At 40.0% G+C, this 26,833-nt stretch overlaps 1 protein-coding gene across 3 annotated transcripts in view; it reads left to right on the forward strand.

Annotated features, from left to right (window-relative positions):
• The window catches only part of prkdc (protein kinase, DNA-activated, catalytic subunit), a 37,747-nt gene that overhangs the window by 5,118 nt on the left and 5,796 nt on the right, over window positions 1-26,833 (forward strand). For all 3 annotated transcript variants that reach the window (XR_011239055.1, XM_020087657.2, XM_069513071.1), the window contains exons 9-73: window positions 144-174; window positions 259-416; window positions 1,269-1,415; window positions 1,627-1,791; window positions 1,922-2,090; window positions 2,328-2,377; window positions 2,493-2,615; window positions 2,799-2,948; window positions 3,235-3,344; window positions 3,815-3,974; window positions 4,307-4,393; window positions 4,498-4,617; window positions 4,724-4,883; window positions 4,968-5,068; window positions 5,465-5,552; window positions 5,692-5,855; window positions 6,002-6,154; window positions 6,520-6,627; window positions 7,150-7,376; window positions 7,534-7,628; window positions 7,937-8,039; window positions 8,221-8,354; window positions 8,490-8,720; window positions 9,195-9,421; window positions 9,500-9,708; window positions 9,890-10,022; window positions 10,238-10,396; window positions 11,140-11,343; window positions 11,484-11,672; window positions 11,861-11,965; window positions 12,075-12,242; window positions 12,423-12,550; window positions 12,736-12,943; window positions 13,176-13,354; window positions 13,444-13,612; window positions 13,775-13,840; window positions 13,921-13,984; window positions 14,229-14,377; window positions 14,537-14,677; window positions 14,845-14,964; window positions 15,069-15,212; window positions 15,421-15,572; window positions 16,139-16,270; window positions 16,518-16,629; window positions 16,879-17,003; window positions 17,104-17,253; window positions 17,700-17,873; window positions 18,120-18,218; window positions 18,388-18,598; window positions 18,701-18,875; window positions 19,053-19,256; window positions 20,341-20,456; window positions 20,574-20,705; window positions 20,805-20,981; window positions 21,624-21,832; window positions 22,340-22,478; window positions 22,588-22,776; window positions 23,471-23,695; window positions 23,846-23,954; window positions 24,117-24,219; window positions 24,319-24,481; window positions 24,570-24,744; window positions 25,068-25,261; window positions 25,463-25,646; window positions 26,388-26,548. Coding sequence is in view for 2 of the 3 variants with exons in the window: in XM_020087657.2 (XP_019943216.2) it covers window positions 144-174; window positions 259-416; window positions 1,269-1,415; window positions 1,627-1,791; window positions 1,922-2,090; window positions 2,328-2,377; window positions 2,493-2,615; window positions 2,799-2,948; window positions 3,235-3,344; window positions 3,815-3,974; window positions 4,307-4,393; window positions 4,498-4,617; window positions 4,724-4,883; window positions 4,968-5,068; window positions 5,465-5,552; window positions 5,692-5,855; window positions 6,002-6,154; window positions 6,520-6,627; window positions 7,150-7,376; window positions 7,534-7,628; window positions 7,937-8,039; window positions 8,221-8,354; window positions 8,490-8,720; window positions 9,195-9,421; window positions 9,500-9,708; window positions 9,890-10,022; window positions 10,238-10,396; window positions 11,140-11,343; window positions 11,484-11,672; window positions 11,861-11,965; window positions 12,075-12,242; window positions 12,423-12,550; window positions 12,736-12,943; window positions 13,176-13,354; window positions 13,444-13,612; window positions 13,775-13,840; window positions 13,921-13,984; window positions 14,229-14,377; window positions 14,537-14,677; window positions 14,845-14,964; window positions 15,069-15,212; window positions 15,421-15,572; window positions 16,139-16,270; window positions 16,518-16,629; window positions 16,879-17,003; window positions 17,104-17,253; window positions 17,700-17,873; window positions 18,120-18,218; window positions 18,388-18,598; window positions 18,701-18,875; window positions 19,053-19,256; window positions 20,341-20,456; window positions 20,574-20,705; window positions 20,805-20,981; window positions 21,624-21,832; window positions 22,340-22,478; window positions 22,588-22,776; window positions 23,471-23,695; window positions 23,846-23,954; window positions 24,117-24,219; window positions 24,319-24,481; window positions 24,570-24,744; window positions 25,068-25,261; window positions 25,463-25,646; window positions 26,388-26,548 (9,606 nt within the window). In the remaining variant the exon portion in view is untranslated. The remainder of the gene's footprint in view (window positions 1-143; window positions 175-258; window positions 417-1,268; window positions 1,416-1,626; window positions 1,792-1,921; window positions 2,091-2,327; window positions 2,378-2,492; window positions 2,616-2,798; window positions 2,949-3,234; window positions 3,345-3,814; window positions 3,975-4,306; window positions 4,394-4,497; window positions 4,618-4,723; window positions 4,884-4,967; window positions 5,069-5,464; window positions 5,553-5,691; window positions 5,856-6,001; window positions 6,155-6,519; window positions 6,628-7,149; window positions 7,377-7,533; window positions 7,629-7,936; window positions 8,040-8,220; window positions 8,355-8,489; window positions 8,721-9,194; window positions 9,422-9,499; window positions 9,709-9,889; window positions 10,023-10,237; window positions 10,397-11,139; window positions 11,344-11,483; window positions 11,673-11,860; window positions 11,966-12,074; window positions 12,243-12,422; window positions 12,551-12,735; window positions 12,944-13,175; window positions 13,355-13,443; window positions 13,613-13,774; window positions 13,841-13,920; window positions 13,985-14,228; window positions 14,378-14,536; window positions 14,678-14,844; window positions 14,965-15,068; window positions 15,213-15,420; window positions 15,573-16,138; window positions 16,271-16,517; window positions 16,630-16,878; window positions 17,004-17,103; window positions 17,254-17,699; window positions 17,874-18,119; window positions 18,219-18,387; window positions 18,599-18,700; window positions 18,876-19,052; window positions 19,257-20,340; window positions 20,457-20,573; window positions 20,706-20,804; window positions 20,982-21,623; window positions 21,833-22,339; window positions 22,479-22,587; window positions 22,777-23,470; window positions 23,696-23,845; window positions 23,955-24,116; window positions 24,220-24,318; window positions 24,482-24,569; window positions 24,745-25,067; window positions 25,262-25,462; window positions 25,647-26,387; window positions 26,549-26,833) is intronic.

Raw genomic sequence — 26,833 nt, forward strand, 5'->3', positions numbered from 1 at the left:
CTCTTGTGACCACGCGAGGTTATGTTTACATCTGACTCATCCTATTGGCCCTAATTTGTTAAAGTTTCGTGACTACTTTAACATTTTACATGGAATGTTATGTAATGTGACTGTGAATTCTTGTTTTTCAATTTCTGTTGTAGATGGAAATGACTCGCTATGCTGTCACATGTGGTAAGGCACGCCATTTCCATAGCAACACAAAGACAAAAACCTCCTTGAGATCTAATAAGATGGAACAATCTGTGTCTTAAACAGCTGGGCTGAAGTTATTTGCCAGACACTCCTCCCAGTTCAGCAGCTGCCTGATGGATCACTACAGGGCATTGTTCGAGGTCATGTCTAAGCTCTGTGGACACATCAACATTGAAATGAAGAAAAACAGTTACTCTGCGCTTGAGGCCTTCCTCAAACAGGTAAACAGGCTTGTTTACACAGGCTCAGACACAATAGACAATCAGACTGACCAGTTCATACAAGTGTTTAAATAAATCTCATTACCGTGTTTGGTGCTATTGCAATGGACAGATTTCACCCAAATATCACTTTGGACAATATAACCAGATGATTACCTTTTTGAGCTCATAAGTCAAAGGTCAAGGTCAACCCAAATATGGTCAGAAAAACACATTTTCAATTCCACAAATACAATTTATTTAACCTGAAATTGATCAGAAAATGATTCCCCATCATATCATCTACTAATTTTGCATATCTCAACCTGAAACATAGAATTTGTATTGTTAAGGGATCAAGGAAATGCTGTGTCCAATTTAGTGCAGTGTTCACTTTGCTGTCATCAGTTTGGACAAAAATTGAAATTAAAACAAGCTGTTATGACAATGACAACTGATTCTCCAGTTCGGGATTCTATGTACTGAGTCGAGCTCCACTGAACTTAGAATAAACAGGTGAACAGCTCTTGGTGCAGCAGCAGTGGAGCAGCCGGCCTTTACTCACTGTGGCTCAATGCCTGCAGCTCACTATTGCATTTGCAGAAAGAAAGCTGTTTCATATTGCAATATGATCATAAAATGAAATCCACTTATAGTGTAATTTAAACTTTTAAACTAATGAGATTAAAGACTTGATTTACATCTTAGATAATCACTCTTCCAGAGCATGTGCAGGAGATGCATGGCCCTTCTGATGCGTTTCATTTTAATCAGTGGCACAGCTCCAAGCTGTTTGTCATGAAGCCAATTGAGTAAAAGTATTCCTGAATTCAGACGCATCTGCAACATACTTCTTCTACAATCATTTTTCAGGTTGCAATGCTGGTGGCCGAAAACACAGATGAGCATAAAAGTAAGCTGAAGTTCTTCATGCAGAAGTTCTGCGGCATCATCAAGGCCATGGACTCGACACACAAAGAGCTGTCCATTGCCATTCGAGGATATGGATTCTTTGCAGCTGTATGTTCCCTACTTCCTTACTGCAGCAGTAACATAAATTCATTGTTGTACTTTATAATGCCCTTGGTTGCTCTCACATAATGTCATGTATCTGCATTGTATCACATTTTGTTTCCTGCACTAGCAAATGAAAGTTTTGTCTTTGAGCTAATTCTTTTGTTCAGTTTCAGTCTAAACCTCTAGATACGTAATGCAACTTTTTTCTGTGAAGCCATGTAAGAAAGTTTGCCCACAAGACGTGGACCTGATGTACACCGAGCTGATTCAGCGCTGTAAGCAGATGTACCTGATGGAGTCTGATGGGGAGGAAGACAGCTTCTACCAGCTGCCCAGCTTCCTGGACTCTATAGCCAGTGTCCTGATTCACCTGGACAAGGTAACAAATTCACAGGCTGTCAGTTACTTTGACCAAGTGTCGGACAGCATCAGTACCCAGGATGAAGAAAGACACACTGCACTCTAATGATTGTCTCATTTGATCCCCTGCGTTGTGTCTCTGGCCTAAGGTCCCAGAGGTGTACACACCCCTCCTAGAGCGTCTCCTCGTGGTGCAGATCGACAGCTTCCCCCAGTTCAGTGAGAGAATGCAGACGACTTGCTGCAGGTCCATCCTGAAAGTGCTGGTGGCCATCGCCTCTAAAGGACCTGTGCTGTTGAGTTTCATTGGCTCAGTGGGTACGGTGATCTTGATGACAACAATATACCTGAATCAAATGGCCAAGATTTTTGATGGTGAAACATCTGGAATAGCTGCGTCTAACATCTTCAATTGTTGCAAACAACAGCAACAGCAGTTGCAGCATTTGTAGAGATGTATTTGTTTTAAAATCTATCTCTTAAATCCTCCCGTTTGCTGTTTTTGTCATGATACACAACATTTGCTAATAAAATTAACTTTTGCTTCTTTTGCAGTTCACCAGGGCTTAATTCGAGTCTGTTCGAAGCCCATCATGGTCTCAGAGGTCAGAAGCATCCTCTCGCATAAAATAATTCATGCAAAGATCAGTTTTTTATTATAAGTGAAATTCATTTGTGATCAATAGAAGAAATATGATTTTTTTATCCTTGTTTTCCCAGAACAAAGAAGGTGGAAATGATGTATCTCAGTCTTCCCAAGTTCGAGTCGGAAAGTGGAAAGTTCCATCTAGTCACAACTACCTTGGTCTGTTTAAAGGACTTTTAGACTGTGATCATTTGAAGGTACAGTTTGTAAAACCTTTGGGAATAAAGGATTTGTTTGGCATAGTCTCTTGTATATATTATACTGTTCTAGCATTGTTTTTGAATGGATCACCTGCTGTAAATCTACTTTGAAATGCAGGTGTTTTAAATCAGCTGCACTTTTATTCCTTTATCTTTTTTTCTTCACGTCTTCCTGTGCAGGATTCAGGATATTTTGATGGAGCTTTTCAAAATCAGAATGCTGCTCTTGTGTCGTTGAGCCGCCTCCTTTATGACGAGTTAGTTAAGTCGATTCTCAGAATTGTTGAGAAACTGGACCTGTCTGTGCAGAAAGTGGCAACAAGCGAGGAGGTGAAATCTCACTCTGATATAGTTCATTGACATTGGTTATTAATTAGCTGTTATGTAATTGCTGTTGATATTGTTTACGTCACTAAGTAAGTAACAACATAACTTTGGATTGCTTGAAAGTGTAAACAGTAGGAATGCATGATAATTATCAGGGAAAATTGTTCTTTTTTTATTATTGTGATAATGAAATTTAAGCCTATAAATAAGCTAATTACACGTATAATTTCTATCTGCAACATCCTCACAATCCTTTCTTTCTGTCTGTGCTTGCTTCCTTATCTGTCAGGCTCTGGATGACACGACACACATCCTTCCGTCTTCAGACCCCACAGCTCATTTGTTGCCCAATAAAATCAAAGACTTCACAGCCTTTATCAACCTGGTTGAGTTCTGCAGGTGATGGAATCACAACATGACACAGGAAACCTCACATCTGTGACACTTTGTCCTTTTTGTAAAGAAGTGGTCTGACAGAACTACACTTGACTTCATTTTCACCCCTTAGTTTTTAATTTCTTTCATTGGTGTCCAACAAGGAGTTTGGTCTACCACACATTACAATATGATCTGCGTAAGCAAAGAGGTGAAGGAAACATTTGCGAAGCAAATTGCAGCACGAATTTGCCTGGAGTTTATTTTTGGAGAACTTTAACCTGCGATATTTGCTTAGCATTCATGTATGTGTGACCAAAAGTGAGGAATCCCTCTCCCAGAGCACATCAAGAAAATAACAATATTTAAAACAGTCATGAGTAAAACTGAACCTTGTAGTTCTATGAGCATTCTAATTGCCATACTAGAACTCTCATGTATTCTTCCACATACTTTATTTATCATTAACAATATCTCTTTTCTACCCCTTGCAGTGAGCTGTTGCTGACTAAACATGTGGAGTATTTTCACTCCTGGATGTATCCCCTAAGCCATGAACTTATCCTCCATTCCATACGAAATCCACTCGTCAGTGGCTTTTATAAGCTGTTCTCTGTCACCATGAAAATTGCCATGAGAATCAAGTACTACCAGGTAATATTATTACGAGTGCAAAGCTTTTTGTGTATCATCCACTTTGCAGGGATATTAAATGGTGTGTCCCAAATACTCTTACAAATTCAGTGCATTACATTATGTTTTTCGAGGATTTAATGTGAATCAGAGCAAGGAAGAGTTTTAGAAAAAAAATGTTGTATGAAGACTGAGGGTTTCTGACCAGTCAGAAACACAAGAATAAAAGACCTGTAAACACTCAGACATGTAACGTAAAGCAGAGTTAAACCAAAGATAGAATGTCTTGCAGTGCAACTTCTCACATTAAATATACAGTAAAATGAAAATAGTGAAAAATTGCCTTTGAACAGGGAGTTGGCCTGAGAAGCTCTACCTTCCCCCAGAGTGATGGAGAGAAAAGTGCTTGTTTCGCACTCTTCTCCAAGTTTGGAAAAGAGGTAGGAAGCTTCTCTCTCCCATTTCATGTGAACGTAGAAACCTAGGCGAGATGAGACATACCAGGGAATGTGCAGAAGATGTGAGTGACATGGTTTCCTACTAGGTGTGCGTGAGAATGAAGCAGTACAAGGATGAGCTGCTGTCATCCTGCTTGACATTCGTCCTCTCCCTGCACCACAACATTGTAGCTCTGGACATCAAGGCCTACTGTCCTGCTCTCGAGGTGGGATTCTCCAGTTTGTTTCATCGTGTGTTTACAAGCCGAGCTGAATATGGTTGAATGCAGACTAAAATATAAATGTGTGTGTGTGTGTAAATTCGCCATCTAGGCGGCTCTGAAAATGGGTCTGAGCCATCCTCCTCTGGCCAACGCAGCCCTAGATGCTCTTGAGGACTGGTCCTCCCATATTCCTCTGGAGACTCTGCAGCCCTGCTACATCAACATCCTCCCTCTTCTGGACGGATACCTGAAAACCACCTCCAGTGACAGTAAGCCATTTCAATGTCACAGAAGCTCAAGCGCTTTGATAGGTTCATGGGTCTTATTTCTAATTTGTATGTTGTTGACTTCAGACAAAGACGACAGCAGCTGGGAAGTGATGTCTTCAAGAAGTGACAGAGGATACAGCAGAGTGATGAAGAGGCTTCTCAAGCAATCCAACCAGATCTCTACGGTAACGGAAAACAGTCTTGTTTTTAAGTTAAAATCTAGTCGTTTGGTTTTTTCCTTTAAGTTATTTCAAGTTAATTTAGTAAGGGCTTCAGATTATTCAACGTGAAATAAAATAATTAAAAATAATATGAAGGATTCTATTAATTTATCAGTTTGTATGCAGATACTGTAACAAGGATAATGTACTGTATTCACATAGTCCATCAAGCAGAGTAGAAACACCAATAAAGACACAAGGAGTATGATACTTCTAATGAGTGCATGGATTTATACCTAGCAGAAATGACTGAGAGGTTCCCGCAAGTGTCAGTTCTTCAGGACAGAAATTGATCTTAGTGGAGTAGCCTTGTGTTTGTGAGAACACTTTATTTTACTTGGTACTTATATCTGACTGCAGGAAGATGCTCCTCTTGTCATGGTGAGGCTGCGGGTGGTGAAATTGCTCGGCCACCTGGGAGGAAAGCTGAACAGGAACCTTGTGACTGGTGAGGACTCACACAGCCGACCTCCTAATTACATTGTACAATGAAGTTTTGTGTGTTGGGTATATGATGTTGCAACAACACTTTGAAACACTGGCTGTTTTTGTTGACCCAATGTCTCTGCTTTGAATGTCTCATTCAGTGGTCTCATCAGAGGAAATGATGAAGACATTTGTGGCTTGGGACTCTGAGAAACGGCTGAGTTTTGCGGTGCCATTCACAGATATGAAGCCGCTCATCTACCTCGACCCATTTCTGCCTCGCATCAGCGAACTGGCTCTGTCCACGAGTGACAGACAAACCAAAGTATGTCATCTAAAATTAGACAGTTTCCACAGCCAGGCAGTTTACAAAATGTATTTGATGCAACCATCTGATAGAGACTGACATGTCATGCAATAGAAGCAAGTGAATATTGTAATCCAGTCGATCTGGTCTGGTCTGTGATGCAGGTAGCGGCCTGTGAGCTGCTCCACAGCTTGGTGGTCTACATGGTTGGGAAGAGTGCTCAGATGGTGGAGGGAAAGAATAGTTTGTCGCCAATGTACAAGCTCCACAAGAGGCTGTTTCCTGTGTTGCTGCGCCTGGCCTGTGATGTTGATCAGGTACGTACCTCACATTAACTTCAGTTCACACAGGACAGAACATGTCATGGGCCTTTAAGTTGTTACTTGAAGTAATTTTTTGAGATGACAACGACTTTGGATCTCACTGTTTTTAATTTAAATGCAGTACTTGTACTGCTGTATGTTTATTTATAAATAAACTGAAGTAATAGTTAGAAATATTTGTCGACATAGCAGCTACATGTGTAAATAGTTGGTGCATGTCATTTACAGTGCCTCTTGTTGGTTTGTGCTCATCTTAGTTCCGCACAAGCAAATGAATAAACACAGAGGGGGAGGTTCTGATTCAGCCCAGGCTGAAGCTTTGTAATGTCTCCATTTTTGTGATTGTGAATTTCTTCCAGGTAACCAGGCAGCTCTTTGAACCTCTGGTCATGCAGCTGATTCACTGGTTCACCAACAACAAGAAGTTTGAAAGTGAAGACACAGTCGCTGTTCTGGATGCCATACTGGTAAGGCTGGATGTATTCATGTATGATCAACTCTAAAACATGTATGAAAGGTCAAATCTGTAACTTTTCTCATTACGATGTCTAAATACAACTGACCAGTGTTTATATGTTGTTGAGTTATGTACTGTATGAACATTATCCCCAATGTTTCCAGTAATTTTCAAAAGTGCCAGAAGCATGAACATACTTTTTAATACAATTCTAATTCACATTTTTTACAATACATTTTATATCTTTGTGGATTTTAACTACATATTTTAACCAGATGAAGAATTTTAGTTCTCAACAAGCAGGGCAAACATCAGTGACATCACAGTTCGCAGCCTAACAGCATCAGAGAATCACAACTTTTAACATGAAGCTTCTTTATTCAGTGTTTTTACTAGATTTGAAAACCTCCTCAACAATAAGAACCGAAGGACTCCAAACTGTGACGGCAATGATTGTAACAATTGTTTGTTGTTTAACTGAGATTTCTGACATTTTCTGCTTCACCTGTTTGTTTGTTTGTTTTCTGGGCAGGATGGTGTGGTTGACCCCATGGATAGCACCCTGCGGGACTTCTGCGGCTGCTGCATTGAAGAGTTTGTCAAATGGTCAATCAAACAAACCACCCCTAGGCAGCAGGAGAGGAGCCCCACTAATATGAAGTCCCTGTTTAAGCGGATCTACAGCCTGGCACTCCACCCCAACGGATTCAAAAGACTTGGTGCTGCCTTAGCATTCAACAGCATCTACAGACTTTTCAGGTTTTTTTTGCCCAGACTTATGGACCATTAATGAAATTCCTGCTGATATTTAGTGATTGGTTCATTTGGCTCAGGATCTTTAGAGAAATGGCTCCATTTTACGAAGATGTGGGGTTTTAATGTATTCTTCAGAGCTGCTGTCTCTCTGTCTCTGTAGGGAGGAAAATTCCTTGGTGGAGCAGTTTGTCTTCGAAGTTCTGATCATATTCATCGAAAGTCTGGCTCTTGCACACTCAGATGAGCGCTCTCTGGGTAACTTTTCTTCCCCTTCAGCTTTGTAGACTAGGAAGTCAAATTTTCATATTATCAAAGTCTTAGACAAATAGATTAATGTTATATGTTTGAATTATTTCTATCAAGGTAATTTAACCTTTAAAAACAGCTTTCTTTGACAATGATTTGTGCATTTCAAATTTGGTTTACATTTATTCATTTTCTTGAATCTCTCAAATATGGTTAATTGAGCTTCCATTGCAGTAAAAGGAAAGTTATGCAGTAATTGTCGGCTTATTTTAAATTAAGAAATTATGAAGCTGCTTCTGTCACTTCTTCATCCTCAGGTACACTGCAGCAGTGTAGAAGTGCCATCGACCATATGAAAAGAATCATCAAACACAAGGCCCCCAGTCTCAATCAGCACAATGCTAAGAGACGTGTCCCAAGGTTGGTCCTCTGTGTACATGGATGATCAGTTTATCTGTTAACTAACATTATAACTTAGGCTATATTACAAGATAGAATAGCTTTTAAATGAAGCATTACTTTTCAGATAGTAATGTTTATGATAACAAATAGATATGTAAATGTTTCCATTGTTTACTTTGTCTTTTCTCTCGTATGTCAGGGGCTTCCCTCCTGATGAAAAGCTTTTCCTGTCAGATGTGGTTTTATGGCTTTTGGAACAATGCGGCCGCCCTCAGACCGAGTGTCGCCACAAATGCATGGAGCTCTTTTATGAGTTTGTTCCTCTCCTCCCAGGTGAGCAACCCTGCACAGTGCTCCATCAAAGAAATAAAACCAATATCACCATTAAAGTGATTAAAGGATAAAGCATAGATGCTGCTATTCTGAATTTACATTTGACTTTGTTAATGTTTGCTTGTCCAAACTCAGCAAAGCAGTCTCCACCTCAGTGGTTGGATGGCATGTTAAAGGATCATGGCTTAAGCTTCCTGATCTCGCGGATCGAGGGTGGTGGGCTCCTCTCCCAGCCCACCCTCAGGGACCTGACGGGCCCTTTCAGCGTCAGAGCCACGCTACAATGGATGGATCTGCTGCTGGCTGCCCTGGACTGCTACAATACCTTCATCAACTTACACACCATCAAGCCTCAACACATGCTTAGTAAGTCTTGTTTGTTGAAATGTTGAAAAACCTCCTATGATAAATGTTAAAGAAATGTTAAAAGTGATTAAAAATTCATCCAGATCCACATTAAAGTTTATTGGGTTCTTTCCTGACCCTTACCGTATACTCCCACCAAGTTTCGTGGAAATCTGTCCCGTTTTTGTGTATAACCTCGGAGGCAATAACTGAACTAAACCATGATATTTGCTGCTACCAATAAATTACATACTTTTTAATTTGTGACTAATTATTTTGTTGCTTGTCTTGTAAATGTAATGTTAGTGTATTCTTAGTGTATTAGTTTTATTGTCTTGTTTTGAATGTGTTTCTGTGCCTTTATTTGAATTGTCTTTGTCTGAATGTTGCTTTATAAATGAACTTCCCTTGCCTTACTAACATGAAAGTTCTTTTGATGCCATGTTGGCCGTGCTGTGATCTCTATAAATGTTTCTTTTTCACCTCATTTCCAAGGCTCCAAAGACCAGTCGAGTTTTCTGAAAGCGACACATTTCTTTTTGACTGAGCTGGCAACCCATGATCTAGCGGCAGCAGAGAGCTGTTTCCCTCTTGGCAAAAGGAGCGATCATTTCAGCCCAAGAGAGGTTGACCAGTACAACTACAGCAAGTGCACCATCATTGTTCGCCTGCTGGAATTTGCCACAATGATTCTTGTCAAAGGAGACCAAGAGTTTTGGAAGGTGTTTGTTTAAGATGCTCAGACTTGCTCAGACAAAAAAAATGTTTATTTGCTCAGTATTTCCTTTTTTCATTCACAGCTTCTGGAGCGAGATTTCTTTTGCGCAGTTTTTTTTGAGTTGACTGCGCTGGTGGTGTGTGAGCCATCCACTATTGGCTTTAACATGGCCAATGTGGAGGTAATGAAGAACCTACCAGAAGTGTGTGTTCCTCTGCTGAAGGCCCTGCTGAACTCTACGTACCGTGCTCGTCTTGAAAGCAGCTTGCGGACAAAGATCTCATGTACAAGGTCTGTAAATCGCCTTTTATTGCTCTCACTTTGAGTGAATAAAAACATATTTGTTGTCGTCCACTGAGACATAACACTTGATCACATTCTCCGAAACCCTCATCCTCATGGATACTTGTATTATTATTAACAGCACATCAGTTTTTCCTCTCTTCCAAACTTTCTTTAATGATCTCCATAGTGTGGAGGAGTTCTGCACTGTAGACCTCTACCATTCAGGCACTCATAGCCTCCATGGACAGATGGAAATGCTTCTGTCTTCCTGTAAGCAAATCCACAAAGCCGGCTTCCTCAGCTCCCTCCTGCATAGTCAGGTATTTGTCCTTAAGTAACCCCACAATAAGCTGAATATTTGCCTCATAAATCTTCTGCTGTGCAAATGTATCATGTCGTTCAGTTCTAGTGACCATCAAAATGTATTAATCTAGCTATTGTTATGGACTGGTGTACTGGTGGAATATATTAGTATTTATTCCATGTTTTCTGTTTACGTAGCCACCACACGTTTATTTGTTTGTCATTCTTAAAGGATTCAGCCTATGCCAAGTCTCTTGGGTCCCGACTTCTGATGACGGTGTATAAAGGCATAGCACCAGGTGACGAGAGGAGGGCCCTTCCATCCATGGACATAAACACCAGGAGGGTAGCAGATGGTCTGCTTCAGCTCTGCTTCTCTCTCAGTGAACAGGTCAGTGCTTCCACTCTGCATAGGTTTGATAAAAGTTGACTGACTGCAACAGATAAGCTACAATAGGAATGTAGCAAATGGATAGTGGATGTATTAAACATAATTAAACTCCCAGTTTAAAATACAGATTACCAATGTAGGAGAGAGTATCAAGTTTAAAGATGAAATTTAATGAGGAAAGAAGATATAATATTACAATAAAAAAAAGTAATTAAGTAGCAAGGAGGACCCATGCTCACCGGAGTTCCACAATTTTTGAATCCAAACTCTTGAACTAATCTCATTGTGTCTTGAGTAATTACAAATACATCTTTGAATGTAACCAACGATAACTTCACAGTCGACCACTACCAAATATTTCCCCCTTCACAAAAGTGACACTTCACACACTCCTCCTGATACTTAATATTTAGTATTTTGTTTTTTGTGAAACTTCTACTAAAGTATAACTTATTGAGGTGCTCCACATCATTAATTATTATAATTATTAATTATTTTAACAGGCAACAGGCCGATCATCACACATTCATCCTCTGAAAGTACACATAGCCTAAATTATTGTCATAATATTAAGACTTTATTCTCATAATCTCAGATTTTTTCCTTTAAGTGGCCCTAATACTGTCATACAAATGCATAGTTTGCAAAAATGTAACATCTACATAGACAACTACTTAAATTCAAAAACCCACCAGTGTTTCACTCTTTGCTGCCTCCTGTTGTACACTATTCATTCCCTGCAGAGTGAGCAGCTGGTGGACTTGCTGTTGAACACCATCATGCTCTCTGTTCCAATATCTGGAGGCCACAGCAGTAACTTCCTGAGCTTCTCACATGGCGAGTACTTCTACAGCCTCTTCCAAATGACCATCAACGCCGAGCTGCTGAGAAGCCGCGATGCCACAGTTCCACGCCTCATGAAAGCTTCCTCCCAAAATCCCAGCATGGTAGCTCTTCCTCATCTTATCTAATATTTTTTGATTAGTTTCAGACAATCTTTGAACAAAAACTTAAATAGAAATGCAAATGTTAGGGAATAGACTGTTCTTTTATATGTGTTGTGAAGGATTTTTCTGTATTTCATCAGGTGAGTGTGTTGCTGAATGGCATGCTGGACCACAGCTTTAGAGAGCGCTCTGTGAGGAAGACTCAGGGACAGCAGCTGGTGGAAGAGGTGCTGAGAAGATGGAGCAGTCTGCAGTCCTGGTGGGAAGGAAACTCTTCCACTCCAGAAAGCAAAACCGCTACTCTCTTACTGCTCTCCAAGCTCCTACAGGTATGATGAACCTGAAGTTACTGCTGTCTGTTCCAGAGCAAAACCTAGCCTTGTGTAAAGGAATGGACTAACACACTTGAGTCATAAACATAACAATCAACATAATAAAAAAAACTACAAAATGTAAGCTTTCCCACTGTTTGTCATAATTTGTTTTAATGATTTTCTTTTCCTTTTTTATACATCAGATTGACTCATCTGTGTGCTCCAATATCAATCATGAAGCGTTCAGACCTGTGTTTACCACTTTCACTGTGCTACTGGTTGACATGAATCTGCCACTGAATCTCAAGGTAACTAAGCGTACAGTATATTAGATTACTTCCATTAGCTGTCCAATTTTAAGTAAGTAGAAAATATGAAACTTAAAGTTTTTTTATTTGGATGTCTTCATTTGATTAGAGTCAGGCCCTGTTGGTGTTGCCCTTCTTCATAACCCTCCCAGAGGAGCCGCTGGCTGAGCTGCAGAAAGCCCTTGACGCCCTAGTGGTGTCGCACTTCCCCATGCAGTCCGATGAGTTTGCTAAAGGCTCGCTTCACCGCAACAACTACATGGACTGTATTCGAAAGGTGATGTGTGATACAGCTTTCCCACAGGCAGACACCATTCAATTTTAGTCAAAGTGTAGAGTCAGCATTAGAGATAATATGTAAAGACTCTTTTTGATTCAACATTTTGCAACAGTAATTTGGTGCTTTGGGTTTATAATTTTGCATTAAGATAACAAACTTAAAGTTTCTGCCTTGTAGTTGCTTGATGCCCTGGAGCTTTCTCAGAGTCCACTCCTGCTCAAACTGATGTCAGGGATTCTATGTCGAGACAGAAAACACATCATGGAGGAGCAATTCCAAACCTGTTTCCAGAGACTTGCAAAGCGGTAAGTGAAGCTTTTACCTTACAGCTTTTCTTTATTCATTTGAGTTTAGGTGGTCTTTTTGGAATTGACGGGTTGAGCATAACAAAGTTATCACAGTTATCAAATACAGTTGTAGATGCCCATTTACAATATAGACTTTGTATAAAGATGGACAAATTGACTGGTGTATTTCGATGTGTGATTAGATCCAGCAGTGAGCGGCAGCTGCAGCTGCTCTGTGCAGTGTATGAGGTGGTCCAGCAGGGGGATGTGTCGGTGAGCTCCATGCTGCAGGCCATGATGGAGAGGGTTGTGCTGCCTCTGGCCTCTGACTGCAGCACCAAGGCCCTGACTGACTTCTTTGTGGCCAATGTCTGTGACATGATTGCTTTCCTGCTCAGTCGCTTCACCAAGGTTGGCTCCCACATTTTAGGATTTATTCAAAGAGATATAGATAATTATTAATAATATATCAAATAGATTGAATATTAAGCTATATTAATCCTTTCCTTTATTCTGGTAACTATGAAATTATTGATAGCAGCTTGCTTTCTGTTTCCTACATTTGTGCTGTTAATCTTTTCTTGTTTAGATCAGAGGAGCCTCCTGGAATTCAATAATAAGCTAATTTATTTATCAATTTCAGTCAACTGTATCAACATTTGAGATCCAGTTGCTGAAGAAGATCGGCTATTACAAGCTGATGGAGCTACTGTATTGTCGGCTTCCCAAAGAAGAGGTTTACTCCAAGGAATCCCGCATCAATCAAGCGTACTGTTGCACAGACAAAACCGAGGGGAATGAGTTGTCCAAGACACTGATCAAGTACGACTCTCCGGTCCTTGAAATATGAGAAGTGACACGACTGATGTAAAATGAATAATGTCTCTTGTATTTCATTAATTTCACAATAGGTCATGTTTTGAAGCTTTCACTGAGAACATGGCCGGTGAGACTCAGCTCCTTGAACTCAGGCGACAGTATCACTGTGCTGCATACAACTGTGCCATCGCTGTCATCAGCTGCAGCTTCAGTGAGGCCAAGTTCTACCAGGGCTTCCTCTTCAGTGAGAAACCGGAGAAGGTACAGAACTTAAATTTTAGTTTCGAACTCACTTCAGTCTGAATCTGTCCTATCAATCTCATCCCTCATCTTTAGAATGAGTTTCATGTTTTCTCACAAGTGGAAACTGAGCGATGGATTCAGACCTCACCATTTTCTTTTTTCTTTTCTTGTCTTGCACAGAATCAGTTCATTCTGGAAAATATTATTGATGTTGAAAGGACCTATAACTTTCCAACTGAAATTGAGGTATGTGCTATGTGTTTGCGTAACAGTTGACTTTGAGTTCCAGACGTGGTTTATTCATTTGTTGTTTTTCATCAATGTAGGTCCCACTTGAGAGAAAAAGGAAATACATCATGATTCGAAAAGAAGTGAGCGATGAGAATGGAGGTATGAACTGAAAACAGCAGTGGTTTGAAACCTTTGGAGTTTGGTGATCTTTGGCACACAGAACGTAACATTTTCAATTGACTAACCCTAACCCTGACTCAACCCCACATTGTGCAGTGTCAAGGAAATAAGATGTGATGGGTCTGACTTAGATAATAGGAGACAAAGCTTGAAATGCAGTGACTCACACCAGCATTTTTAAAGTTAATAACTTGCCCTTGTGTCCTTAATGTCGTTTCCATAGAAGCACCGGTTTACTTGTCCTCCCAGTCTTACATGGCTGACAGCAGCCTGAGTGAGGAGATGAGTCAGTTTGATTTCTCCACCGGTGTCCAAAGCTTTTCCCTCAGCTCCCAAAACCCGGAAGGACAAAGACTAACCGTGGCAAAAAGAGTTAGTCACACGAGTTCTACTACATATTTACACTCACATTTAATACCTGCAATTACTTACTCTAGGTGCTGCACATGATGTGTATATCTTAGTGAATTCATTTCACTAACCACTGTGCAATGACAACGAAGTTGAAGGTAATCTAATCCAAAAATGTAGGAGACAGAGGAGACAAATCCTTCCCAGGATGCAATGGTGGATCTAGAAATGGATGAGCTGAATCAGCATGAATGCATGGCGACTATGACAGCTCTTATTGGACACATGCAAAGAAATAACATCACCCCAAAAGTTGAACAGGTCAGTGGTACTGAAAAAAGGCAAAGCAGGTTTTTTTTACTTTCTTTTAGTTAAACAGATAAATTAGATCACATGAAATATTTCATGTGATCAAAATAACCATCTATAAATATGACTGCCAACTGTTCTATGTTCAGAGGGTGGGTTGTTCCTTGTTTATGAAACAGGGAAACATGTTAAGTGAGCTTCCTCCATGGATGAAATTTCTACATGGAAAACTTGCAAATCCAGTAACACCTCTGAATATCAGACTCTACATCTCAAAGCTGCTCATCAACACAGAGGAGGTGAATGATTTCATCTACTCTCTTCAACTATACAAATATTTTAATAAATATTATTATACCATTTCTCCCTGTACGTTAACTTTATGGACTTTGCGTCTTCTCAGGTGTTTCGACCATATGCCAAGCACTGGCTGGGGCCGCTTCTGCAGCTCGTTGTCTCTGAAAATAATGGAGGAGAGGGGATCCATTTCATGGTGGTGGATATTGTGGTCACAGTTCTCTCTTGGACAAGTCTGACCAGTCCCAAGGTTGTAAAAGTGTTTTAAAGCTAATGTAAATCACTAGAACATTTTTTTCATCACCTGCACTCACATATCAACATATACCAACAAATCCACTGCAATTCAGTTAATTTTGATAGAAAAATCTATAATTTTGCATTATAATTCATGGCATTATCGTATAAAATTACCAATAATCATTAGTGGAAGATTATAAGAGTACTGTGTGTCTCAGGGTAACCCAAGAGATGAGGTGCTCGCAAACCGACTGTTAGAGTTCCTGATGAAGCACAGCTTCCACTCCAAGAAGGCGGTTTTCCGACACAATCTGGAGATCATTCGCACTCTGGTAGAGTGCTGGAAGGACTGTCTGCATGTGCCATACGGGTAATACTCTCAATGACACATGTATTGTGGCAGTGGTACAGAAGCAATGTTATTATATGAATGATAGCAATGTGTTATCATTGTGTAACTCTGAAAGGGAAAATAACAACATTGAATGCATCTTTGCTGGTCCACACAGTCTACTCACTATTTCCTTGCTCCTGTATTGCCCTGTGCTTAGTCCAGTGTTGCCAACTACATTCAATTAAAAGTATTTAAAACATGGATAAATAATGTAAATATAAATGCATGTTTGAAAAGTTTAAATTTTTTTATGAAACAATAACAGGCATTCTGACTAATCCCCAAGATAATCTGATGGAAGAACTAGAATTCAATGTGTGTCTGTTTTCAGTTTTAATTGTGTGTCATCCCTTAGGAAAAACAATAGTTCTGTCTTGAAAAAAGGTTTTTGGACATTTCAGCCTCCTACTTTAAGTCAATCTAAGGAAGAGGCAGAGTTGGAAAATGATGATGATTCTTCATTTGGTAGCGTTCATAATGAATCAGTTTTCTCTACAAAATTTAAATGAACCAACCCATGGCTCTCTCTCTCTTCTTTCTAGTCTGATATTCAAGCGATTTTGCGGCACCGACCCAAACAGCAAAGACAACTCAGTGGGACTTCAGCTGCTGGGAATCATCCTGGCCAACAACCTCCCTGCTTACGATGCCTCGTGTGAAATTGAGTATGAGAGGTAAAATACACAGGGCAGCTAAATGGCAATATGTAGTCCACTAATTTCACTTGTTAATAGGAATGATTTTGTTACTTTTTTAAGTTGCAAGCTGCAGTTTCAGGTAACGGCCATCAAGAGAAATGGAGAGTAGCAGTATATCCACACATATATGATTTCTTTACAAATGTGTGTTACATGTTTGTTGTAGATGTTGCCATCTTGTTGAGCACTCTAAATAATTTTTGGTTGGTGTTTTTTCCTACAGGTACATCCAGTCTCTCACCAACAACTTGTCCTTTGTGCGGTACAAAGATGTCTACTCAGCTGCTGCTGAAATTATCGGCCTCATCCTAAAGAATACGACTGAAATGGACAATGTATGAGCTTCATCTCAGTGTTGCTGAATTAGTTTCTTTTTATTACTCTTTCTATCTGATGAGGACTCTTAAGCATCTTGTACTAGAAAAGAATAGAATAGAAATTAATTTGTAATCATAATTTAAAGCTTAAATATATTCAGCAGATATGTATCTTGGTGATAAAATTCTCTTCAAGTGTTGTTTTTTTAAATTCATTGAATGTCACCAACTTACAACATTTTCTATTTATTTTGATTCTCATTTCAGCAACATCAAAAAATCATCAATCTTGCTTCGAGTAAGATAACAAATCTGAGAAAAACAGACAGGGACGACAAGTTCATTATTTGCTTGAACAAAGTGTCAAAGCACTTTCCCCCATTTATGGATCGGTGAGTTTGTATTTCGTCTGTATAATATGAATCATTATTGTCATTTAATGTATATTTCTTTGGTCCCTGCCAGAGGCTTAAACAGTCATTTACATTTCAGGTTTGTCAGCCATGTGTTCTTTCTGCTGCCAAAGTTGCACGGCATCTTAAAGACAGACTGTTTGGAGTGTGTGCTGAGCCGAGCTGACGTGATCCCAGACATCTTTCTGCAGCTAAAGACCACAGGCTTCATTCAGGTGATGGGTCACAGGTAGGTCCTGACTCCCAACCACACTCGACATGCTTTGATGCCCACAGTGCTAAGGGCTTCCCTGGTAACTGTAGGTGGTGCAAAAGGGTGATGTCACTTCCAACATGTTTATACTCTGAAGCCTAAGATTGAATGATTTTGAACAGGTATGTGATGCATTGGGATTGGTTTTTAAAAGCAATGATTCACCTAGATTTTCCACTCTCACCCACTATGCAGTCATTTGGGTAAAAATAGGTACAGCTCCCACAATCAGATACATTTTTTTCCACACAAAACAATTGTCCAAAATCTTCATAAACAGCAAATGCATAACAACAACAAAAAGATTGACATTTGCAGCATTCTCTCTTTATTCTTCAATAAAACAAATGTAAATGTAAAATACAATATGAATATTAATTTGTGCTGAATCGTGTTTCTGCGTGTGGCTGTTGTTCACTCAGGGATGAAGCAAGACAGAGAATGTGTCTAGATATCATCCACAAGATTATTGGCCTGCTGACTCCAGTTCAGCTTCAGGAGCTCCTGGGAGCTGTGACGGTTTTTGTCTCTCACCCGTCACCAGTGTGCAGAGAGAGGATGTACGATATCCTCATGTGGATCCAGGACAACTACAGGTCGGGACTTCATATTCCACATGCTGCTGTTATGTCATCATTTACACATTGATGTCAAAGTGTAAACCAGCATTTAAGACTAGGAAATGGTGCAAATTCTCCTGCAAAATGGAATCATAATCTGGCTTCAGCTTTTTAATATATTGCTATTTATGGCCATAAAACTGCATTTTGTAATAGAAGTTGTGTTGCTAAAAGTCTACCTTTAAGTCTACCCTTTGTTGCTCTGTATCTTTATTCTTCCAGTGATGCAGAGAGCATGAAAGACAACATCTCAGTCGAGGTTTTGAATGCAGCCAAAGAAACACTACTTCAGGGACTGTCTGAGGAAAACCAAGGCCTTCAGTAAGAACCTACTTCACCTTGTGTTGTGCTTTATTTTTCCTACACTTACACTGTCTTTACCTAATATCATCCTTTATTATATTGTGCAGGGAAATGTGATCCCCATAAGTCACAATATAATATTTAGCATTCTAACCGAAAAGACCATCCCTGTCTGTTTCATTTTCAGGCTTTATGTTCGTAACTTTTGGAGTCAGGAGAAGCGCCTTCCCACTGCGACCCTTGACCGAATGTTGACGGTGCTTCGTTCCCTGTACTCATGTCAAATAGAGAGGTGTTTCTTAAGCTTGGTGACCAATCTGCTGCTGGAAATGACCAGCCAGAGTCCTGACTTCCAACGAAATATGTTTGAGTATCCTTTGTCAGAGTGCACCTTCCAGGTAGGCAGCATTTATTCCTCCCTTCCTCTCTGGGTCAGTTTAAATTATCAAAATGATGAACTTAGTGTGTTGATCATGTTTGTCCATTCTTTTTTTCTTTAGGACTATGTGATTGATTCCAACTGGCGCTTCAGGAGCACGGTGATGACTCCCATGTTTGTTGCAACCCAAAGCACTCAAAGCCCAGAGAGTGCGGCAGCGTCGCAGGCCGGAGCCATGAAGGGGAAGCTCAGAGCCACTCAGACATCACTGGAGTTCAGCCAAACCCAAACAGCAGGTACCTCTCTAATTAAATATCCAAATATTAGAGCAGCAGGTTAAAACGTTAATTGAGAACTCCACAGGACATTTATGTGCATACACCTTTTCTTGTATCTTGTATAAACCTATTCCATTTGAGAGAGTAAACTATTTGATGTTAACTGCTAGATTCTTTTGTCTTTTTCTCCTCCAGGTCGCCGCACAGCATATAATTGGCTGACAGGCAGCAGTGTGGATACTCTGGCAGAGTACACACCAGGCTCTGAATCTCTGTCATCACTGATGGTGTTTGATAAGAAAGCCAAGAGGCAAATTCCTGCAAGGCGACCAGTAGGGGAAGGATTCGGGCTGAAGCGCCTTGCTGCACCAAGCGATGAGGTCGACAGTCGCACTAGAGGTTAGTCTCTGAGAAACAGCCCACACATATTCTAATGTTCTTCACTTCACACTCATGAGCATGTTTCAAGGGAGAAATATTTGACAGGATCTTTTCTGCAGATATTACACAGTTGTAACTAGTCCACTGTTTAATAGTGAAAACGTTTGAAGATTTGTGAAACTATCTAATTCAATAGTTTACCCAAAAACAACGGGTTGTGGGCTTGAAGCTTTATTTTGTTGGCTGTGCAAATAGTCAGTAGAAATTCAGCAATGATGGATCAGACGAGTTATGAGGCCTGTTTTAACTGTCACTCAAAATCCTTTATTAACCTTCCAAACGAGGTTATGTTTTCATTAGTGTTTCTTTGTCCATTTTTCAGCTTGATTAAAGAAAAACTACAGAACCCATATCTATGAAATTTTGTAGGTGGTGGGACATGACCCAAGGAAGAGCCCATTACATTTTAAAGTAGATCAGAATAAAATGGTGAATCCAAGATTTTTTTTCATTCTTTCTTTATGGCAAGATAAGGAGTAGCGTGAGGGTAAGTTTACTCTTTGAGTGCCCCTCTAGGTTTAACTGGTAAACTAAGGTAGAATTGATAGAATCTATGCTGTGTGAAAATATATCAGTTGCTCTGGACGTTTTCTGGAACTTTTCCTGCCAACACCCTAGTAAACTATTAGAATGAGCCTGTCTGGGAATACAGCAGACAAAATGCCCAGAAAATTGTGTTGATGATGTTCTTAACACAACAGATGTGAAACTGGAATAATACAAATTTATCAAGATGAAAAATAAGAGCCATACCACTAGGGGAGGTTGATAAAGATGTCAACTTTAAAAGACAATGTTATTTGAGAGCTTTACACATCATGTCCTGCCACCTGCATGCACTACCCTGGTGTCACCCCTAGTCTGAATGTTTCAGACCTTTTTACTTTTGTTGTGAACATGTCATTCTTCATATGTGAGAGACAAACTCCAGAAAGTATTCTCACCACAGTAATGATTTGAATCTGTGTTAAAGACTCTATTTCTAAGAAAGATTACTGATGCTTTGTTAATGCGGACACCTTTTATGTCTTTATGTCAACAGCAGACAATGAGCAACGCAATAACATCCTAAGATTGAGACGCAGATTCCTAAAGGATCAGGAGAAAGTCAGCATCGGTTACGCGCATAAAGAGATCCAACAACAAAGGCAGAAAAAGGTATCACACAGATAAACAATATACCGTACTGATCCTGTTGGAGGGCAGCTTAAAAAATATGTCTCTATTGAATCGTCTAATCCAGTGCATCAACAATCAGGGTTGTGTGTCCCACAGGAACAAAAAGCTGACCAAAGGCTGAGAAAAGAGGCTCAGGTGACTCTCTATCGTAACTACAGAGTGGGGGACTTCCCAGACATCCAGATCCCGTACAGCAGCCTCATCACCCCCTTGCAAGCACTCGCCCAGGTAAGACAACCGCCTCTGCTTTCTGCATCCTTCCCTTCTAGGGCCCATGTTGTACAAATACATATGATTTATGTATTTCTCTCTGCATGTTCCCCTTAGAGAGACCCAATTTTAGCCAAACAGCTCTTCAGCTCCCTGTTTGCTGGTGTCCTCCAAGAAATGGAGAAGCACAAACCAGGGGAAAGTGGGAGGATTAAAGAAGAGCTACGCTGCAACATGAACACTTTCTTGAGCAATAGTACGCTCTGCTTCCCTCCGTTTATAGGATGTGTGCAGGTATGAACCCGAGCATTGTTTGATTAAGCTACAAAAGTCTTGAATACGGATTTACAATAGCATTTATTGATGGTGTAAAAATGAGAGAAGTTGATTATGCCTATGTTTTTAGGATATTTAAATGTTTCATGACACTTCCTCTACAATACCCTATTCTCTCTTATGTATATATATACTTCTATATTATAACATTAGTAGTTAAATTAGTATTTTTTGCATTTATAGAAAAACAAATGGCCTTGCACACTCATAATGACAATATTTAGTCCAGCTATAGTGAAATCCGGCAATTTACGGAGGCGGCTTTGGCTGAGGGGCTAGAGCAGTTGTCCTCCAACAAAAAGGTCGGCCGAATCCCAGCCCATGCCAAAGAGTCCTTGGGCAAGATGCTGAACCGCGAAAAATGGCCCCTTATAAATGTTTGATGCACTAATTGTAATTGTAAGTCACTTTGGATAAAAGCGTCAGCTAAATGTAATGCAACATAATTTACCTCTACAGGCACTAACAAAGAAGCAAGAATTAAAATTTCCCATCTAAATGATCCATATCCTGTAGAGCCTGGATTATTTATCATAGCTTGATTATTAAAATCAACCTCAAAACTAAAGATGTATAATATTCTGCCTCTTGATTATATAGGACATGTGCTATCAGCATAAGGAGTTGCAGCAGCTCGACCCAGCAGCCATCAGCTCCACTTGCCTGGTGAGCCTCCAGCAGCCGTCGGGCATCCTGCTGCTGGAGGACAGCCTGCTGCACGCCGGCGTCCACGATGGACCTCCCGCCAAACGGTCACGAGGATGCAAGGAAATCCCCCCAGACACCAAGAAATGGATCCACCTTGCAAGGTATGACAGTGCTAGTTCTACTGTTGGCTTGTAGGTGAATGTTAATAGAAACTGAGCAATATATTTTATTGGTCAGTTTGTCTGTGTTATGGGTGTAATACCTTGATATTGCACATTTGTGCACATAGATTAAGTCTATTCCTAAAGCACATTTAAAAACCAATTGTACAATAAAATAAAATCATATGGTGAACATCTTGTCCTTGGACAGTTCATCATACTTGTCTTGAAGGTTTCGTCAATAACTTAGTAGAGATATAACATATATATAATTGATTTCATGAATGCATTGATTCCTTACGATTTGTTTTAATACTGATTCATCTTGTCAGCTTTCTTTTTCTTATCGAGACGGTTTACTTAAAACTCTCATGTATGTTGCCTCTGGTCCTACAACTTTCTGTCACACTGTAAATAGCTACATTACACATACATGCCAGTCACCTGTGGATAATTGTAATTGATTTTGTTAAATGTAATACTTAAGTGCGCTCTTTGTTTCTCTAGGCTTTACAGGTCTTTGGAGGATTACGATGTTGTGCGCAGCATCTTTGGTGGTAAAGTCGGGACAAAGTCAATCACCTGTGCTGCACTTCAGGCTGAAGCCAACACTGACTTTGCAGAAGCTGTGAAGCTTTACAATGAGGTACACAAGTCATTGCTAGCTGTGTGTAAACTATGAAGAGTGTTGAGTTTCAGTCATTCAAGCTGGATAAAAGGCTTAAAAGAGTGAAAACTGTCCTGTACACTGACAGGCCCTCAACACCGACGACTGGAGTGATGGTGAGCCCACCGATTCGGAGAAGGACTTGTGGGAAGTCGCAGCGATGGAGGCGTACAGTCATTTGACTGAGTGGAAGTCTCTGCAGTACTGCTCCACAGTGTACATAGATGAAAGCTCCCCACCTGACCTCGAAAAGATGTGGTCCAAGCCCCTCTACCAGGTGACAGAAGTGACAGTTCTATGTCACGTAGCAGGGTGGCCTTACAACCCACAGGTTTTATGCTGAATATTCAGTGATGGCTTGAAATGAAAACATACACTTGTTATCTCAGCTCTACTTTGCATTGAATCTTTAGAGATGTGTGGTATTTGAACTTGAATATGACAAAAAAATCTGTAATTCTGTATCATGAGCTACAATATATAAAAGCATTGGAAGTATAGAAGTCCTATAACTTCTTTAAAGTTAGTATCAAGTACCTGCAGTGAAAGCTGCAGGCGTTTTTTACCTTTTATCATATGTTTTATGATTATTTGATATTTAGCAGGATTACTAGACAAAACTTGGAACCACGAAATTTTGGCACAGATCTATCAGGGAGACATTGCAAGAGTGTTTTTCAACATTTACATGGATTTCTCAGAGAATAATTCATGGATCTTGACCAAAAAAAATTAAGCTTGTTTAGGGGACTGGTATTTGAGTGTGTGCAATTTGGTGCAGTTACAAATAAAAACCTGGATCTTCTGAATTTAAGTGTGGTTTCATAAGGAAACTTTTGAGCCTTGGCAGAGATATGCATGCTACTGAGTGCCTTTCTAGTTTTTTAATTATGTCCATCTGTTTGTGTCGGGTATACGTGCACATGAAATGTGACGCATTCCTGACAACAATCTTTTTGGATTTGTGCCAGGACATGTACCTGCAGCACATGATCCGCAGCATGCTCAAGCAGCTGCAGATGGGCGAGAGCGACCAAACTCTTCTCAGCTTTGTGGATAAAGCCATGAGGGTGGAGGAGCGCAAGAAGCTCCTGGAGAGCCATTACAGCCAGGAGCTCAGCTTGCTCTACATCCTGCAGGAGGACTTTGACCGTGCCAAATATTACACAAACTACGCCATGCAGCTCTTTATCGAGGTCAGCTGTTGACAGTATTTTTGTCCATCACCTGCTAAAATCATTTTATAGTCGTTCTTACTTTAAAGGCTGAAAGTTGATGATGTGCATTGTTTTTTTTGGTTCAGAAACTGTGCCACAGTGTATATTCATTCTCTTTTCCTCACACAGAGTTACTCCAGTGTGGACACACTGCTGACTCAGAGCCGACTGACCATCCTTCAGTCAGTGCAGGCTTTAACTGAGATCCAGGACTTCCTTTTCTTCATTTCAGGACAGGGTGTGTGCATTCTTTAAAACAGTTGAAGCAGAAGATTCCTATCTACCCCTTCATCTCTCCATTTTTTTTTACTAGAATGCAGAATTATTTTTCTTGGAGTTATACTTTGATTGAAAACATATTTGTCCCACTCTCAATCTATTATTGTATTTCATTCATTAGTGTCTGTGAGCGGCCTCAAACGGCTCATCAGATTATGGACTGAGCGGTATCCTGACCCTAAAGTAGATCCAGTGAACGTATGGGACGATATCATTACATCCCGGTAAGAGGAACAGGTTTTTAACATTTCGTTTAAAAAATCGATTAATATTAAGGAATGACCAAACGTGACACAGACTTATGTTTAATGTCCACAATTCAGTTGCTTCTTCTTGGACAAGATCAGGGAAAAGTTGACAGGCCACGCACTCAGCGACAGCATGGAGGTGGATGGTTCAGAGGACCCATCAGGGGACATCAACACGTTAGTCAATGACTGCAAGTTCAACATGAAGCTACACATGGCTAATAGTGCACGGAAACAGGTGAAGAAATATATTTTTATTTCTTTTAAACTATCAAAAGTTACTTGTTTAACCACTAGCTTATCTTGGATCACTAATGTTGTTTCAGAATAACTTCCCCGTTGCTACTAAGCTGCTGAAGGAACTTCACAGAGAAGCCAAAACTAAGAGAAGCTTGTTGATACCGTGGGTCCACAGTTATAGCCAGTACAGCCATAAGCGCAGCCAGACTCAGGGTCCTATGGAGCAAATCATCACCATGTTGAGGACTATCCAACTCCTGGGTAAGAAGGGGAAAATAACTGTACTGTAGTTTATTAAATAACAGAGAATTTCAGATGTCTATAAACACCATTTTATTATATTTGTAACCCTCTTGATCAAATTTGACATCCAACTCACGATTATTTTTTTGTTGATGAGCAAACATGTGCGCCTATATCTTGACGTTGTTGATTTCTTGGTTTTCTTCATCATACAAATCATTTTCTGCTCCTCCAAGACACTTGTGCCCCCATACCACCAGCTCATTTCCCTTTTTTTGTATTCCTGTGCACACCTGCTGTTTCAGAGTCAGTGTTTCACATCGGCTCTTTTCTCTCTGCAGAGGACCTTCAGCCTGACTGTGAGAGTGCCATAGCTAAAGTATTCCGAAACCAAAAGATGCTCCAGGGTACGTCCTTCCAAATTCTGGCTACAGCTATAAGCAAGAGCCCCTCAGTCCTGGAAACTACTGAACCTGACAAAGCAGAGAGAGTCGTCAGGCTTTCTGGAGCTGCTTGGCCTGTTGAAGATCCAAAGGTATTCAACTCTTATTTTTTACAATATAATTTACAAGAGCTAAACTCTGATTCATGTACTGTATATGAATTAGAATTGCTTAATCACATTCAGTTATGTCCTGCTAACCCTGCTTTGTAGTTTTAAAGTGATATAACCACACCATGTGCAAAAGAGAACTAGATGAGGTCTTTTAGTTGCTGAAGACTGTTTGTCCTGCAGAAAGTGGAGGAGGGGCTGCAGTTACGAGCACTGAAGCTGCTGTGTGATGCCACCAGAAAGGCTGATGAAGAGCTTCAGTCTTATAGTCAGGACTTTGTGGAAAGCAGCAGCATCACAGAGACATACATGGCTTTGGCCAACTTCAGTGACAAACTACTACGAGAAGAAGAGCAGAGGGACACCGGTGAGTAATAAATTATGTGTTTAAGTGATAAGATATTAGTTATGTGCTTTTGTTGAACAGTTTTATTGATGACCACATTCTGGCCAATTGTATTTTCCACATTAGTAATAGAACACTGGCTATAAAGGGCACTCTTTCTATATTGTTACATTGTATCTCTGTCTGTCTTTCTGCATTTATGTGTGTCGGAATATTCTGAAAAATTACTTTTCAAATGGTAAAATTCACAAAAACGTCACGTCAAGTCGGTAACAGCAACTCAAAAAGTCTGTGAAAATGTTCGTCCACTAGTTGCCAACATCATCACTTATGAACCAATTTATATAATTTTATAAACAGTTAAACATTACCTTCTAATGTGAACTTGTCAAATGTTTATCTCTCACAAGCACCTAACACCACTTTTTGACCAATACAGATTGTGTTTTTATGATTGATTTTATTAATGGGTCTGACCCACCAGATCCTTTTTCGTTGCTATGCAAATGTTGGAAAAAGGTGTCAAGATGTTGTATAGACACATCACAGTTGTTTATAGAGTCCATGTTTTATCCACAAAGCACATTAACGAGTTCGGGAGGACTTTGCAACTCAAGTAATAGGACCCTCTGAGGAGCAATCACATAAAGGCAAAAATGCCATAAAACACTTAAGAAATAAAGATTGGTGTTATGGATAAAATGTATTGCACTGGTTATACAGTATAATGTATGTAAATATATGTGTTCTGTTTTGTCACAGAGAGTGAGTTTCCAGACTTTCTGGCACTGCCTCTTCATGTAGTGCATAGCATGTTGAAAGCACTGAAGATGAACTCAGAGGAAGCTCGCCTCAAATTCCCACGTCTGCTGCAGATCATTGAGCTGTACCCTTCTGAGACACTGGACCTCATGACAAAAGAGGTTAGTGTGTTAAAACTAGGTATGTAGAGGAGGACAAACAGCCCACACTTCTATCAATATATGCACACATTTTACTAAACATGTACTTTGATTCATAGCAGTTGTTCTTTGTATATGCATTAAGTGTATTTTCTGCTATGTGTGAAGGTCTTTTGGCAGGAAACATATCAGTAATATATGAATTTCAAGGAGGTAACTGTAGACAGACAATCTAAAACACTCAGTAAATGACAAATATCTTATCTGCAGTGGAAACCAGGCTGATGAATCATCAAATAATAATGA

Source organism: Paralichthys olivaceus, chromosome 17, assembly GCF_024713975.1.
Source record: "Paralichthys olivaceus isolate ysfri-2021 chromosome 17, ASM2471397v2, whole genome shotgun sequence".
Lineage (NCBI taxonomy): Eukaryota > Metazoa > Chordata > Actinopteri > Pleuronectiformes > Paralichthyidae > Paralichthys > Paralichthys olivaceus.